Source organism: Natrix helvetica, assembly GCF_964273705.1.
Source record: "Natrix helvetica genome assembly, chromosome: 8".
NCBI lineage: Eukaryota > Metazoa > Chordata > Lepidosauria > Squamata > Natricidae > Natrix > Natrix helvetica.
Window position 1 is genome coordinate 8,351,405 of NC_138559.1, and position 17,535 is coordinate 8,368,939.

General features: G+C 44.4%; 1 protein-coding gene across 2 annotated transcripts in view; it reads right to left on the reverse strand.

The window, feature by feature from the left end:
• PDLIM2 (PDZ and LIM domain 2) overlaps positions 1-17,535 on the reverse strand; it is a 91,228-nt gene that overhangs the window by 51,128 nt on the left and 22,565 nt on the right. For both annotated transcript variants that reach the window (XM_081960805.1, XM_081960806.1), the window contains exon 3: positions 13,225-13,376. In XM_081960805.1, coding sequence (XP_081816931.1) covers positions 13,225-13,376 — 152 coding nt within the window. The remainder of the gene's footprint in view (positions 1-13,224; positions 13,377-17,535) is intronic.

The window sequence follows — 17,535 nt, forward strand, 5'->3', positions numbered from 1 at the left end:
TAGGTGAGTATAGCCCAGGGGTGGGCGGACGGGCGGGCCCACCTGAAGTTCGGAGTGAACCGGTTCGCTCTCAGCTGATCTTCGGAGCTACTGGTTCACGCAAACCAGGCCAAACCGGTAGAATCCCACCTCTGATGCCCCCTCCCCCAAGGTCAAACAAAACCCTGATGCAGCCCTCAATGAAATCGAGTTTGACACCCCTGCCCTAGACCCCTGATGGCAAACCTGTGGCACGTGCAGCCCCCTCTGCGGGCACGCAAGCTGTCACCCAACTCAGCTCCACCGCGCATGCACATGCACCTCCCGCTGGCCATCTGATTTTTGGCTCTCTGATTTTCGGGAGACGTGCGTGCATGTGCAGGGGGGTGCATGTGCATGCAGGGGAGTGGGGGTGCATGGGGGGGGGTGCAGCACCCTCCCCCTGCACCCCATTTTTAGTTTTAGGAGGCTTCAGGGAGGCCTGCTAGGGTACAGTGGGGTCCCGTGCAAGTAGAGGGGGAGCACAGGGGGTTGTGTGCATGCGTGGAGGGAGCATGAGGGGGTCGTGAGCACATGCACATGGGCTCATTGCATTATGGTTGTGGGCACATGTCGCGCACGCACATGCACTTTCGGCACACAAGGAGAAAAAGGTTATAGCCACCACTGCCTTAGACCATTTCAGGCAAATGGTTGTTTAGACTCGTATGGGATCCCCGAATTCCTGCAGCTGACGCAAGAGGCTCAGGACAACTCCGATAACAGTCCCAGCCCATCTTGTGCTGTGTTAATCAGGAGTTCTTCTGCCCCACCTCTCCTAAAAAGGCCCTATTAGAAAGAGAGGAAGTCTGGGATCTTCCAGTCCTTTCTCCAAAAGAAATATCAATTGCCGCCACCGAGACTTTATAGAAGGACGTTTGGTGTCAGCAAGCAGAGTGTTGGCAAGCTGGGTGTTGATTTGGCCTGTGGCTCCATTACAGAGAAGGCCTTGCCCAACAGCTTCCCAGAAGAATACACCCTGTCCTGGCGAAAGAGGTTCTCACAGATCCTTAAGAGAAGTGAAATAAGTTGCATAAGCCAACAATTAGCGATTCCTGGTTAACTGGTGGGGCGGGGGGAGAAGAGACGTTAAGGAAGGGGAAAAATGGGTTCTTTGCTTTTTTATAACTCATAGCTCACTCTCAACACTATTTCAAGTGTGTACACATGGAAATAAGCTAAGCTTTAGGAATGCCAGCCCATCCCTTTGTGGAAAAAGGCAGCTCTTCACACACATATAAAACCTTTGCCAGACCAATTCTCGAATACAGCTCATCTGCCTGGAACCCACACTGTATATCAGACATTAACACGATTGAGCGGGTCCAGAGGTATTTCACGAGAAGAGTCCTCCACTCCTCTGCTCACAACAGAATCCCTTATGGCACCAGGCTCGAAATGTTGGGCTTGGACAATCAGGCACTGCGCCGCCTGCGGTCCAATCTAAGCATAGTACACAAAATTGTCTGCTATAACATCTTGCCTTCAATGACTTCTTCAGCTTCAACCACAATAACATACGGGCAAAGAATAGATACAAACTCAAGGTAAACCGCTCCAAACTTGATTGCAGAAAATACAACTTCAGCAACAGAGTGGTCAACACCTGGAATGCCCTACCTGACTCCATTGTTACGTCCTCAAACTCCCACAGCTTCAACCTTAAACTGTCTACTGTGGACCTCACCCCATTCCTAAGAGGTCTTGTAAAGGGGGGGTGCATAAGCGCACTAATGTGCCTACCATCCCTGTCCTACTATGCCTGTCTATTTGTACTCATTTCCTTCATTCATGTCCGTGTTTATACTTATACCTGTTATCTTGTACGTGTTTGACAAACAAACAAACAAATAAATTAACATATGGAAAGTGCACAAATATATTCACAATGGACAAAGGACAACTGAAATGAGAAAGGAGACTCAAAAGCAAGTCATGTTTTGACGAAGACTTTTCTCTCTCTCTCTCTTTGCTTTTCTCTCAGTAAAAATCATCCAATATGAACAGCAGAGCTCAGCATTATTCTGGATAAAAATCTACCCATACTGAAATAAATACAGTGTAATAAACAATACAGAATGGCACACAACCATTTCAGTGATCGGATTTGGCTTTCTTGGGCATAACCTGTGTGAACAAGTGTGAAAGGCCCAAAACAAAGAAATGCAGTTCTTTCATCAAACGTGTAAGGACCTTTCCCACCCAACCAACAGTTCCCAAGTCCTCAACACCCAACAACAACAAGAATAAACAAGAGCACAAGCATTGGAACCAGCTGGGTGGAAAAACTGCCAAAATTGCTTCTCATCCCAGTTAACCCACTCAGGTTCAGCTGCTTGCTGCTTTCCAAACCACCAACATGCTCTCATAGCCAAAAAGAAGCTTACAAACACCGTGGAAGAAAAAAAAACACTAACGGTCTGACAAACAACACCACCAAAAAGTCACTGAGACCCAAAAAAGAGTGCAGAGAAGAGCAACAAAGATGATGAACGGGCTGGAGGCTAAATTAGAATAAAATAGCAGAGTTGGAAGGGACCTTGGAGGTCTTCTAGTCCAACCCCCTGCCTAGGCAGGAAACCCTCTACCGTTTCAGACAAATGGCTATCCAACATCTTCTTAAAGACTTCCAGTGTTGGGGCATTCACAACTTCTGGAGGCAAATTCTGTTCCACTGATTAATTGTTCTAACTGTCAGGAAGTTTCTCCTCAGTTCTAAGTTGCTTCTCTCCTTGATTAGTTTCCACCCATTGCTTCTTGTCCTGCCCTCAGGTGCCTCGGAGAATAGTTTGACTCCCTCTTCTTTGTGGCAGCCCCTGAGATATTGGAACACTGCTATCATGTCTCCCCTGGTCCTTCTTTTCATTAAACTAAAATTGTATGATGAATGGTTGGGGGAGCTAGGTATGGCTAGCCTATTGAAGAGAAGGACTATGGGGGACATGATGGCAGTCTTCAGGGAATTGAGGTGGCTATCACAGAGAAGAGGGGATTGACCAGAGGACAGAACTAGAAGCAATGGATAGAACCTAATCAAGGAGAAATCCAGCCTAGAAGGGATTTCCTGACAGTGATCAGTGGAACGCGTTGCCTTCAAAAGTTGTGGTTACTCCATCACTGGACAACCATTTAAGGAGAAACTGGACAACCATTTGTCTGGAATGGTGTAGGGTCTCTGCTTGAGCAGACGGCTGGATTAGAAGACTTCCAAGGCCTCCTTCAACCTGTTATTTTATGTTCTAACTTCCACCACCCTCTTCTTCTCTGTCTTTCTCCCGATCTAATCACCATGCTGCCTATTAAAACTGTGAGCTTTTTCTCTTAGTGTAGAGTGAATTTGTTCTGAAAGTTTTGATTCTTTCAGTCCTAGCACACAGACAGCAGTCAATAACCAGTAAGCTCACAGAGGGGTTTTTTTTTTTAAATGCCCGTTGCTTATAAATATGGAAGTATCTCTTGACTAAATGCCAAATAGCAAAACAAAGGCCATTAAGCTTTAATATCAATGTTAGGCAATGTTAAAAATGTTGTTATTATCTCTTTTATTCATTAAACATGAAACTCAGACAAGTGAACATTTAAAGATGTGTCACAAATACCATTGATTGGTATTATTATTATTATTAATAACTTTATTCATTAAACATGAAACTCAGCCAACTGAACATTCAAAAATGCATTACAAATACCAGTCACTGGTGTTAATGGTTGATACCGTTTGCTGACAGCATCCCAGGTATCAACCAAGGACCTTCTTAAAATATAAGATGTTCCGAGTAGCACAGTTTTTTGCAGTTCCGCTGGTGTTAATGCAGGAAGCTGCAATTTGTGGATGTATCTTGTAAAATTCTTGGACATGGTGCCAAGTGCCCCGATGACAATGGGTATCACTGTTAAATGCTTCATCCGTAGCCGTGTAGTTTCGATGGCCAGGTCACGATATTTCATTATTTTTTCTACTTCTTTTTCTTCAACTCTGGCATCTCCAGGAACAGCAATATCAATAAACTGTACACTTCGGCCCTCTACAACCATGATATCTGGCGTGTTGTGCTCCAAATGACGATCCGTTTGTATTCCAAAGTCCCACAAGATCTTCACCTTCTCATTTTCGAAAACTTTTTCCACTTTATGTTCCCATGACTTTCTGGATACAGGTAAATCATATTTTTTACATAATGACCAGTAGATTAATTTAGCAACTTAGGCGTGTTTAGCTTTGTAATCAGTTTGTGCGATTTTGCTGCATTCACATATTAAATGTGAAACAGTTTCAACTTTGCAATTGCAAAGTCGGCAGTTTGGGTTGTCAGTGGATTTTTGTATCTTCGCTTTCATGGCATTAGTTTGTGGTGCTTGTTCTTGAGCAGCCAATATTAAACCTTCCGTTTCTTTCTTGATCGTTCCCATCTTAAGCCATGTCCATGTCAAGTTGTCATCACGTTTTCCTTCAATATTTTTCAAGTGCTGTCCATGCAAAGCTTTGGTTTTCCATCTATTTAATGTATCATCCAGCTGTTTTTCATATTATTATTATTATTATTATTATTATTATTATTATTATTATTATTATTATTATTATTATTATTATTATTGTTAATCTTTGGTGAGATTCACAGCCTTTGGGGCTGGTTGGTAGCTCAATAGCTCGAGTCCTAACCAAGGACCTAGGAACTGCTAAGGTAACGTCGGAGGATATGTTGTTCCAAGTAGGGTGGTTTTTTGTAGAGATGATGATGATGATGATGATTATTATTTATTCCCTGCTAGGAACATACTGTCAAGCCAGCCTCCCTCAGTAACCAAGAAAGACACCACTTAACTCCATTTTGCAGAATTAAGAGTACTTTTACTGGTTATGAAAAGGTAGCAGCTAAGCAAAGCAAGATCTGAGGCAAAAGTGCGCGAAATCATACATATCAATATGTGACCAACCTCCTCCCCCTGGTAACCCTCATCCCACTGTCCAATCTGTAAATCCCTTAGGTGTCATGTGAGTTCCATCTTCAAGGAGCATCATCAGGTAGGTATGCGGACGGTTGGCCTTGACCGACACCAAGCGCTAATCTCCAGCATGTGCAGTTGACGGTGAGACCAAAACTCCAACTTTACAATCTCTCCTGTACTAAAGCTTCCCCTCCCAAATACCACCCCCCTCCCCATTTCAATGGCAGCCAAAAGCAAACAGCGAAACAGAGGCTGACATCCGGCCCTCCTTCAGGAGAAGAAGTCATCCCTGCAAGAAAATAAAACAGTAGAAAAGACAACATAAGACATGTATGATGCAAATATGATCAAGGCTTATCAGGGTACTTAGCGTAAAACTTCTGTAAGAGTCTAGGAGCTCTAACATGAGATTTATCCACCCACTCAGCCTGGGAGGAAGGGAAATGTTTTCAGGATACCAGATATTGAATTCGATTCCTATGTTTCCTGGAATGCAAGATTTCTTTAACCTTAAAGTATTGCTCTCCCTCAATAAGAAGAGGGGCAGGGGGTGGAGGTAGGGGCGCACGAAAAGAAGAAGTGTGCTCTGGTTTCAACAGGTTGACATGAAACACAGGATAAATCTGCTTAGATGCTTTGGTAACTCCAATCGCACAGAAACAGGATTAATGATTTTCACAATAGGGAAAGGACCGACATACTTCGGTCCTGGTTTCTTTGATTTCTGGGTGGTTTGTAGAAACTTGGTGGACAAAAATACTTGATCTCCTACTTTGTACTCCCTTTGCTTCACCCTCTTTTTGTCAGCCTGTTTTTTGTGCGTCCAGTGAGCAGCCTCCAACGCCTGGCGGGTCATGGGCCAAATTTGGCGAAGCTGGTCACTCCACTCAGAGAGGGACAAAATTTGCGGTTTTTCACGAAGCAAATCAGGAATTGGTACAAAGTCCTGTCCAAACACAACTCTAAAAGGGGTCAAGCCGGTACTGCTGTGCATCAAGTTGTTGTATGCCACCTCAGCACGTGGTAACAGTTCAGCCCAGTTATCTTGTTGATAATTGATGAAACACCGGAGGTACTGTTCCAAAACAGAATTAGACCATTCACAAGCCCCGTTAGTCTGAGGATGGTGGGCGGAGCTTAGGCTCTGGGCAGAGCCAATTAGCTTCAGAAACTCCTTTCAGAAGAGGGAGGTGAACTGGACCCCCCCGCTTTCCGAAATTATGCACTCAAGTACTCTATGTAACCGGTATACATGTGAAATAAACAACTTAGCTAACGATTTAGTTGAAGGGATTTTGGAACAGGGTACAAAATGAACTTGTTTGGAAAACAGGTCAGTAATTACCTAAATCACGGTGTTTCCTAAACTCTCTGGCAATTCGACAATGAAGTCCATCGATATCTCCTTCCATGGGGCCTCAGGGCAGGCCACACCTTGGAGAAGGCCCTGGGGTTTTTCGGTGGGCGCTTTGTGGCAGCACAAACGGGACAACTGGCTATGTAGGACTCAATGTATTTTTTCAATGAAGGCCACAAAAATTGTCTCTTAACCAAATGTAAAGTCTTTACAAATCCAAAATGGCCTGCCATTCTCGAATCGTGGGCCCGTTGAAGAACAATCGTTTTCAGGTCAGCAGGAACATATAATTTAGCTCCCACCCAAGCCAGTCCATCTTTCATAGTGCATTCGTTTGAATGTTCCTTGAACCAGTCATCAGACTCAAGACCCTCCTTGAGTTTGCACATGAGTTGGCTTCTAGTAATCACCGGGACAGCTAGACTTTTTGCTGGGTCCATCTCGATGCCGTTGTGGGAGATGCGGTAGCCCAAGTTATCAATTTTCTCTTGATGAAATTCACATTTAGACAATTTGGCATAAAGTTCTGCGGCCCGGAGTTTCTTGAGTACTGATCGAACTAAAGTCAAGTGTTCATCATGTGTTTCCATGTAGATAAGGATATCGTCAAAGTAGACCATCACGCCCTTGTACAGGTGTTCATGTAAAACTTCATTTATTAATTGCATGAAGACAGTAGGTCAAACGGGAGTACTCTGAATTGAAAACACCCGAGTGGGCAGTTGAAAGCAGTTTTCCACTCATCCCCCTCTTTGATTCTGACCCTGTAGTAGGCCTCTCTTAGGTCCAATTTCATGAAGATCTTCCCTTTACCCAATTTGGCCAACATATCCTTCATCAGAAGGAGGGCGTATACATTTTCCACGCACACAGAATTAAGATTTTTGTAATTAACACAGCCATGAAAGGAGCCATCTTTCTTTTCTCTAAACAACACAGGGGCAGCCACACGTGGCCTAGCAGGTTCAATAAACCCCCTTTTCAAATTCTGGTCAATAAACTTCCGTAATTCCTCCATCTCACGTGGGGTCATTGAGTAAATCTGGGGCTTTGGAAGTTTTACTCCTGGGAGGATCTCAATGCTGCAATCCGTCGCATGGTGAGGGGTAATTTATCAGAGGAGTTTTCACTGAAAACGTCCTTTAGGTCCCAATATTCCGTTGGGATTTTCTCCTCCCCCTCAATTTTTTCCTGCATCGTGGCCGCTAGGTTAGGTTCAGCATTGGCAATATTGGAAACCCTCCCATCTCCCTCAGGGGGTTTAGCAGATCAGATGCGTAACCACCCTTTCTTCCAGTTGATGTGTGGGTTCCATTTACGCAACCAGGGTAAGCCCAGTATGAGAGGTAGGTCCATCCCCGGGGCCACAATGAAACTTAATGTTTCCTGGTGATCTCCCATCCACATGTCTATAGGTTCAGTCACAAAATGGGCAGCCCCACCCCCAGCTATAGACCCATCAAGCTGGCAAAAAGCAATGGGGACTTTCAAAGTTCTCAGTTTCAAGCCCATTTTTTCCACCACTTCCGGGCTAACAATGCAACGTGTGCATCCCGAGTCTAAAAGGGCCAGCATTTTTGCTTGGGCGCCAGTAGAGGGCACTTTAAGTTCTACTGGGATGGTCATGGGGCCCGATCGGGAACTTACCAGACAATCGTCATCGGATTCAGTTTCACTTTCCCCCGATGAGGAGGACAGTTCTTCTTCTCTTGGGATGGGAGGGAATTGCGCAACAGGTTCCACCCCGTTCATGGCGGTGTCCCTTCTCTTCCCGGGTTATTTGTCTGGCTTCCTCTCCTTCCCGGCAGAGGGCTTTGGGCCAATCTTGGAGCGGCAATTTGCTGCCCGCAAAGGAAGCAGGTGGTAGACCGGGGCTTGCTTGTAGACCAATTTTTCCCTCCTTTCGGAGTTTCTTTAGGAGGGTTGGGAGGAGTATCTTTCTCTTTCTCACTGTCTTCGTGGTACTTGTCTCTGGGTAGATCGATCTCCACGTCTGCTGCCAATTCGTACCAGCGTTGCAAGTTACGGGGGGGGGGGGGGGCTGTTTACACAGTTTTGGTATATATCTTTGTTTAAGCCATCCATAAAATTGTCCATTAAAGCTTCTTCCGACCAACCCCGCATGTAAACGTACAATTCACGAAACTCTTGTATGTAATCAGCCACTGGGTTCTTCCCCTGGGTAAGGGTTTTCATTCTGGTTCTGGCCTTCCGCTCTGTGAGCGGGTCATCAAAGCGTTTCCTCAGGGCGGCCATAAACCTATTATAGTCTCTCAGCAGGGGGGAGTTATTGTTGTGCAGGGCAACCATCCATGCCACTGCCTTGTTCTCCAGCGCCATGGTAACCACTCTTACCTTGGCTTCTTCTGTGGGGAGATCCTGTCCGAACTGTTGCATGAAATTCCAGACTTGGACCAGGAAAAATCCTAGTTCCTTTGGGTCACCTCCAAATTTCACAGCTAGCGGAGGAACTTTTGCCATCCGGCGTCTGTGGGGGGGGGGGCTCCTCCTCTTGGAAGGGCTCTCGCGGCTGCGGCTGCTGCCGCCGGGGCTTCCCCATCCTGATAAGCTCCACTGTCTGCCCCAGGGCTCCCCTTGGGTGGAACAGGGCTTCTGCAGTTCTCTCCTCTAGGTCTGGGAGATCGTCTTCTCTTTCAGGACCGCTCTCATGTAAATTCGCCTCTCTCAAGCCTCTTGAAAGAGTTTCATAGCCTGGGACATCATAAGGTTCTCCTCATCGGCGTCCTGCCAAACAGCTACCAGCCGCCGATGTTGCCTTGTGGAAACTCCAGCCGGAATTTCCTCAGGGTCATACTTCTGTCCCACTCCCAATGACCACCAGGGGCGGACGGATCGTTCCTCCAAATTCAGATCCGCTCCGTCTCCAAGGGACACGAGGATGCAGCCGCCCCCATGTCGTCTCCTGGTCGCTGCCTGGGTAAGACATTCCTTTGAAGGTTTTGGTTTTATTTACACTCCCCTCGGAAGGTGTTAGCTCCAGGATGAGTGCGAAAGTGAGACCTTGCTTAATGTCAAGCTGGCCTCCCTCAGTAACCAAGAAAGAAACCACTTAACTCCATTTTGCAGAATTAAGAGTACTTCTGCTGGTTATGAAAAGATAGCAGTTAAGCAAAGCAAGATCTGAGGCAAAAGTGCGCGAAATCATACATATCAATATGTGACCAACCCCCTCCCCCTGGTAACCCTCATCCCACTGTCCAATCTGTAAATCCCTTAGGAGTCATGTGAGTTCCATCTTCAAGGAGCATCATCAGGTAGGTGTTCAGGACGGTTGGCCTTGACCGACACCAAGCGCTAATCTCTAGTATGCGCAGTAATGGTGAGACCAAAACTCCCACTTTACAATCTCTCCTGTACTAAAGCTTCCCCTCCCAAATACCAGCCCCCCCTCCCCGTTTCAATGGCAGCCGAAAGCAAACAGCGAAACAGAGGCTGACACATACATTGAAAAGCCTTATAGAAGTTAACTGAGGATGCATCATGCTCTTGGTTGATTCATCTCCAGAACTTCTGACTCTAGCTATTATTTTTCCTTCCAAGGGATATGTTTTATTTAATACTACACTTATACATCTCACATTTTCCTTATGAGCTCAAGACACGTCATGGAGGGATTTCACTTCATTTTATTAACACAACGATTATTTTAAATGCTAGACTGATGGATAAGAAAACTGCTTCCACCATCCTCTCAATTCTAGGATCAGGTGAAGGCCTAAAAAGGATTTCTCCAGTCTCTGTCCAACATCTTAACCACTAAGAGTCCTTCCAACATAGGAAAAAATTGGGTTTTAGGAGGTACTTCTTGCACGTACACAGCTCTACTTGAAATACAAGTATCAACCCTGAAGCTGGCCTGGCTGCAGCCATCTTGGAGCTTCAGTGCTGTCAGAAGGGGATTAGAGATAGCTGGGACTGTGTAGTCAAAACAAAATACTTTCTCTTGGGAACCAAGGACGTTCTCTGGTCGGAGGAAGGAGGAGTGATGTCACCAGACCAGCGGATGCTGCCTTGATTGGGCCATGTGACTGATTGTTTGGTATTGAGGGGAAATCTTTCACTTTTAATTAGGTGAAAACCGAAGGATTCTTCAGAGTCGGTTGTCACCAGATACCCTGCTTCCCTGAAAATAAGACCTGCCCAAATAATAAGCCCAATTGGGCTTTTGAGCCTATGCGCTAAAATAAGCCCTCCCCCGAAAAGAAGCCCTCCCTGAAAATATTGCAACACAGCAGCAGCCATGAGGTGCCCATGCTCGCCGCCTCCTGCACCCCAAAAATAATAAGACCTCCCTGAAAATAAGGCCAAGTGCTTATTTTGGGGGTCAAAAGAAAATATGACCCTGTCTTATTTTCAGGGAAATACAGTATGTGCCAATATAATATTTCATATTGCTATTCTTTGAGGAATCTACCTGCCTCAGAGTTTTTGCTTGCAATGGATCTATTACTTGGAACCCCGACAACAAGAGAGTTTGCCTCAAGCAACTAAAAATTTCACCTTTACGCTACTGCAATTAGCCCAAAACAAAAAAAAATCTCTTGTGTCTACCTGCATCCAAAGGGACATGCAGGTTTCCTGGCCATGGTTCAGCCATTGGACAGACCATGTCCCATCTCCAGGGGAGGGTTCCGGCAGTCACTACTGCCAGTTCACTCATGGCCACACCGCGCTTGCGCTTGATGTACAGTGCAATAAAAAATCTTCTGTGCATGCGCAGAAGCAAGAAACAAGATGGCGGCGCCTATGGCATTGCCCGGAGAACTAGTTTGGAGGCGTGGCAGGCCTGGGTCACTGCCAGTTCCACCAACCCAGGCTGCCAAACCACTACTGGTTCAGCTGAACCGGTCCGGACCACTGCCCATCTCCTAAGTAAAAATAATGGCAGAGGAACCCTTGAGTTGAGTTGCTCCTGGTGACGATATGGACAAGTTCATCGCAGTTTCTCAGCCAACAGTACCAAAATACAATACAATACAATGGCAGAGTTGGAAGGACCTTGGAGGTCTTCTAGTCCAACCCCCTGCCTAGGCTGGAAACCCTGTACCATTTCAGACAAATAGCTACTCAACATCTTCTTAAAGACTTCCAGTGTTGAGGCATTCACAGCTTCTGGAAGCAAGCTGTTCCACTGATTAACTATTCTAACTGTAAGAAAATTTCTCCTCAGTTCTAAGTTGTTTCTCTCCTTGATTAGTTTCCACCCATTGCTTCTTGTTCTGCCCTCAGGTGCTTTGGAGAATAGCTCAACTCCCTCTTTTTTGTGCAACCCCTGAGATATTGGAAGACTGCTATCATGTCTCCCCTAGACCTTCTTTTCATTAAACTAGACCTACCCAGTTCCTGCAACCGTTCTTTATATGTTTTAGACTCCAGTCCCCTAATCATATTTGTTGCTCTTCTCTGCACTCTTTCTAGAGTCTCCCCATCTTTTCTACATCGTGGCAACCAAAACTGAATGCAGGATTCCAAGTATGTCCTTACCAAGGCATTATAAAGTGGTATTAACACTTCACGTGATCTTGATTCTATCCCTCTATTTATGTAGTCTAGAACTGTGTTGGCTTTTTTGGCATCTGCTGCACACGGCTGGCTCCTATTTAAATGGTTGTCCACTAGGACTCTAAGATCCCTCTTACTTCAAAATGATTGAGGCTGGCTTGTCTCCAGGACGTTCTCTCACTTCATTTCCCAATCTAGCCCCCACCTTTTGAGATTTCTTGGTGTCTCTCATCCAAGAACTAATCAAGCCTGATAGCTCAGTATCCAAGCCCAGAAAACTTCAGTGAGGTTTTGAAGCCTGCTGAGGCCTGCCTGCCATTCACTGGATTTCAACCACAGCAATGGGAACGCCAGGGAGATCACAAGCCAAGCTTCTTTTCCATTGGAAATGGCTAATTAATCACAACGTAACATCATATTGCACAAATGATACCTCTTAAGGTTGAGTTGTTCCTAAAGTCCCCTGTGAGAAAGAACACCGGAGCATGTAGCTAAGTACCATATTTTTGGAGTATAAGACACACTTTCCCCTCCCCCCTCAAAAGAGGGTAAAATATTGGGCACGTCTTATACATCGGATGTAATCCCGCCCACCCGCCGGCCCCCACCCTTTGGCCTCCGCGCATTGTGTTTTAGACCTGTTCCAGGCTGCAAGGATTGCCACAGTTACCCCCTCCCTTCTGTGCCTTGCATTTTCAGCCTCTGAATTCTCTGTTTCAGACCCATTCAAGGATGCGGGGATTGCCAGAGCACATCGCCATCTCCGCAGCCCCGTTTTTGGCCTCTGCGCCAGTGGTGGGATTCAAATTTTTTTACTACCGGTTCTGTGGGTGTGGCTTGGTGGGCATGGTATGACTTGGTGGGTGTGGCTTGGTGGGCAGGGGAAGGATACTGCAAAATCCCAATTCCGTCCTGATCAGCTGGGATTCGAGAGGCAGAGAATAGGTGGGGGTGGGGCCAGCTAGAGGTGGTATTTACTGGTTCTCAAAAATACTCAAAATTTCCACCACTGGTTTTCCAGAACTGTCAGAACCTGATGAATACCACCTCTGCTCTGTGCATCGTGCTTTTGGGCAGTGATCGGCAGATGTGCTCATAACCAGCAAACCTGTTGTTAAAGTTCACCTCTGGAAACAGCTGATTGGGGTATTCTGGGAGGCCGGACCACCCGCCAATCAGCTGTTTATGCTGAATCAGGCTGCGATAATGTGGCTGAAGCTGGCCAGGCTGTTTGCTAAGGACACTAGCCAGATGAATACCGATGGCAGAGGCAGAATTGTTTTTTTCTCATTTTCTTCCCCAAAAACTAAGGTGCATCTTATACTCCGGAGCGTCTTATACGGGTAAGTGATTTAGTCTTTCACTTCTGATAAACTCACCTGTCCACTTGCAATTGCAGCTTCCCAGGGCTCTGCTTTATCTTGTTCTGTGCCTCCACGTTGAGCATCTCAGAGGTATTCTCCCCATTGATGGAAATGATGACGTCTCCAGGTCGAAGGTCACCTAGGGCTGCTTTTCCATGCTCTATCACCTGTGTGTAGCACACAAAGCAAAGAAAGCTGCAATTGAAATGTGTTGGTTGGAAACTACATTCCTATTTTCTTCATCACACCAAGGCGGAATCTTAGAATGTAAGGGCAATATCGTATTTCCCAATAGCCCAGGGTGGTGCAACATTAGCGACTTTATGACATGTGAGCTTCAACTCCCTGGGAATTCTGGGAATAGAAATCCACACGTCTTAAAGTCATTAAAGTTGACAATTATTATTATAACCAAGGGAAACAGAAAATTCACACTCTTTTTTAAAAGTCAAACATGTCCTTCTTCAACATCCAAAACGAAGACATCCCTCCTCCAGTATCCAGACAAGGATCTGTACTATTTCTCAGGGTTAATTAGTAGCATGGGCTAAATTAACTCCTTCAAGAGTATGTCAATGAGGACTCCATCATCCAAGCTCAACCACCCAAGACTCAATCATCCAATCTTGTTAAGAAAGTTTGGCCCAGTTGCCATAAATCAACCTTTAGACTCCTTCAAGAGTCCCTCCCCTTGGGTGGACGTGCAATGAGGCAAAAAAATATTGGAAAATGATTCAATCATGGTTAGAACAAATGGTGGGAGAACAAATTATGTTTAAACCAGAAACTTTTCTCCTAGGCATAATACCGGAGGGGTTTAAGAAAGATACACTCTATCTAATTATATATATATATACTGACTGCAGCGCGCATAACCTATGCACAGCATTGGAAAAAAGAAAATACACCATCAGAGCTAGATATAATCAGAAAAGTGTTGGCCTGTGCAGAAGCAGATAGGCTCACTTTGGAACTTAAAAATAAAGGGGAATCAGAATATTTTGAGGTATGGAATAGATTTTATGATTGGTATAAATTAAGATGGAACAAATGTATATATTGTGATCGAACAGAAGGACAGACAATGTATTAAGTAGAATAACTGTTAATGGTTGAAACTAGCTGTACATAATGTGAATATATGATCACCCCGACTCCGTGGCATTGCATTGTTTTAAATGTAAAAACAATATATATATATATATATATATATATATATATATATATATATATATATATATATATATATATATATATATATATATATATATACATACATACATACATACATACATACATACATACATACATATATTAGTTTCCCCCCGTTGCCTCCTGCACCTCAAAAATATTTATATTTATATTTATATTTATATTTATATATATATGTCACCGTGAAAGACTGAAATTGGTGAATGTCGACATTCACCGGTGAATGTTGGTGAATGTCGACATTCACCGGTGAATGTCGACACATACCAATTTCGGTCTTTCACGGTGACATATATAACGAGTCAGCGTAACGCTTTACTTTTGCTTTTCAATTCGCGGTCCTGGAAACTACTCGTTCTAACCGCGCAGGATCGCAGGTTTAAAAAAAAAAGAAGTCCGCGAATAGAAGACGCTTAAAAGGAAGCGAGGAGCCGAGGTATTAGGGTAAGGGTATTAGTGTAAGGGTGTCGAGAGGATAAGGACATACACCAAGCGACTATGTGAATGTCGACATTCACCAGATTTCGGACTTTCACAGTAACATATATATAAAAGAGTCCCTCCACTTGAACGTATTAATGGCTTTGCACAAGGTGCATTTGATTTACATCAAGTCGGTTTAAATCCTTTATTTAAATCACTAGTAAAAAGGCTTGATTTAAATCAACTCGATTTGAATTATAATTTTTAAAGAGCGAGCAGCTGTCGTCTCTGTCCCGCAGCGGCTCCTCTGATCTGCTGTAGACTCACCGACAGTCCCTATATCGCAGAATACACAGCCTCATGCTACATCATTAAGCTCCATTTCATGCTGAATAAACTAAATTATTAATGTATGTTCACTAGAAAACTATATTTTAGATAGATTTTTATTCCAAAAGCATTTCATTAAAGTAAATTTGGTAAAATTAAAAAAAAAACAGATTTAAATAAAAAAAAATCTGATTTAATTTTTTAAAAAATCCATGTTTTTATTTTTTTAAAGAAATCATCGACTTTTATGCACCCTGGCTTTGCAATGCTATATTTCATTATAAATGCTAATTCTTGCTGACCGACTCCCTCCCAAAACATCCAGAACTAAATTTGCAAAGCATAAAACAAGAGCTCCTTTCGGAGAACTACTTATACCTCCTGGCAACATGCATTTTTCCCCCTCCATGCAAGTTTTTCTCTCCTCTACATTCCCCAGTAACGTAAGGCGAGCCTAGCAGGCCATTGCATTTATATCTGGAACGGAGAATGTGGTGCCCATATGTGCATGGCCTCTGGCTTGCAATTCTGGGAGCTGTAGCACATCAAGAAGACACTAGACTGGAATTCACACAAAGCTGCCCTGTTCCTTAATACAGTGTCCAAGATCAGCCTTCAAGTCAGAAAGGGAAAAAATTAATCGCCAGGTCAAGTAGCCTGGGGTGAATCAGAACTAACTCACTCGCGAGCCTCTAACTTCTCTCTTACACACAAAGAGTATTTTGGAGACAACAGTGAGCAGGAAATACAAAACGTTTTTTTAAAAGTATGGTCTCTTCTCTCTTTGCTGGTTTTCTAGACAAATAATTGTGTAAGCAGAAGCAGACTGAAACTTTTATGCAAAACTGCTGGTTAAAATACCGTTGTTTGTCCTCCAAACAACTAAGGCACAAGGGAAGGGAGGTGGCAGGAAAAGCACAATTTCTCAAATCACCCCAGGTATGTAACGAAGCCCTTGCCATCCCTAACAGAAAAATAAAAAGGCTACAACCAACCAATTTAGAAAGTTTTTTTTTAAAACTGCCTTTGTTTAATTTACCAACTCAAGGAAGGGGCAGAAAGAATTAACTTGAGGAATGAGAGAATTACATCCAAGAAAACAGCCAGATAAAGGAAACCTGAGTTTGGGCCAGAACTGCAACCCAAGAAAGCATCTCAGATAAAACCTTCCGTAATTCTCAGATTGGGGTGGGTGAGTGGACAGACGCATTCAGATTTAAAAGATTACATTATTTTTCCTTATAATAAAAGTAGTACTATCAGGCAGAGTCTGGACAAACCAGAGCAGCAGTGAGAAGGTATCCCAGACCACTAGTGAAATTCAAATTTTTTTACTACCAGTTCGGTGGGCGTGACTTGGTGGGCATGGCAGGGGAAGGATACTGCAAAATCCCCATTCCCTCCCCACTCCTGGGAGAAGGATACTGCAAAATCCCCATTCCCTCCCCACTCCTGGGAGAAGGATACTGCAAAATCCCCATTCCCTAGTTTAATGAAAAGAAGGACTAGGGGAGACATGATAGTAGTGTTCCAATATCTCAGGGGCTGCCACAAAGAAGAAGGAGTCAAACTATTTTCCAAAGCAGGGTAGAACAAGAAGCGATGGGTGGAAACTCATCCAGGAGAGAAGCAACCTAGAACGAAGGAGGCATTTCCTGACAGTTAGAACAATTAATCAGTGGAACAACTTGCCTCCAGAAGTTATGATGCTCCAACACTGAAAGTTTTTAAGAAGATGTTGGATAACCACTTGTCTGAAATAGTGTAGGGTTTCCTGCCTAAGCAGAGGGTTGGACTAGAAGACCTCCAAGGTCCCTTTCAACTCTGTTGTTCTGTTCTATTCTGTTCCGTTGCATTCTATTCTATTAGACCAGGGGTGTCCAAACTTGGGAACTTTAAGATCTGTGGACTTCAACTCCCAGAATTCACCAGCCAGCCATACTGGCAGCAGAATTCTGGGAGTTGAAGTCCACAAGTCTTAAAGTTCCCAAGTTTGGACACCCCTGTATTAGACCAACTAAGGCAGCACATCTACTCTATGGTCCTTTCTCAATCTTTGCTTTGGAGCTGATCAAGGGAGCTTCAAGCAAGATTGAGAAAGAAATATCTGAAACTCCTCTTGCGTGCAGCATATCCATACTTTGAGACCATTCCAGAAGAGGACCTCGTTTAAAGGATGTTGAACAGGATCTGTTCTCTGCATTAGCCCGAAAGGTCACACTTGGCTCAACGCCCAGCTGAGTAGACCTCTCTGACAAATCTTTGGCCCAACCAAATTTGGAATCCCTGGAGACACAAGAAATGTACAAGCATTCCAGGATGTCCTGCACAAATCCCACAAACACTCAAGTGCAGGAACTG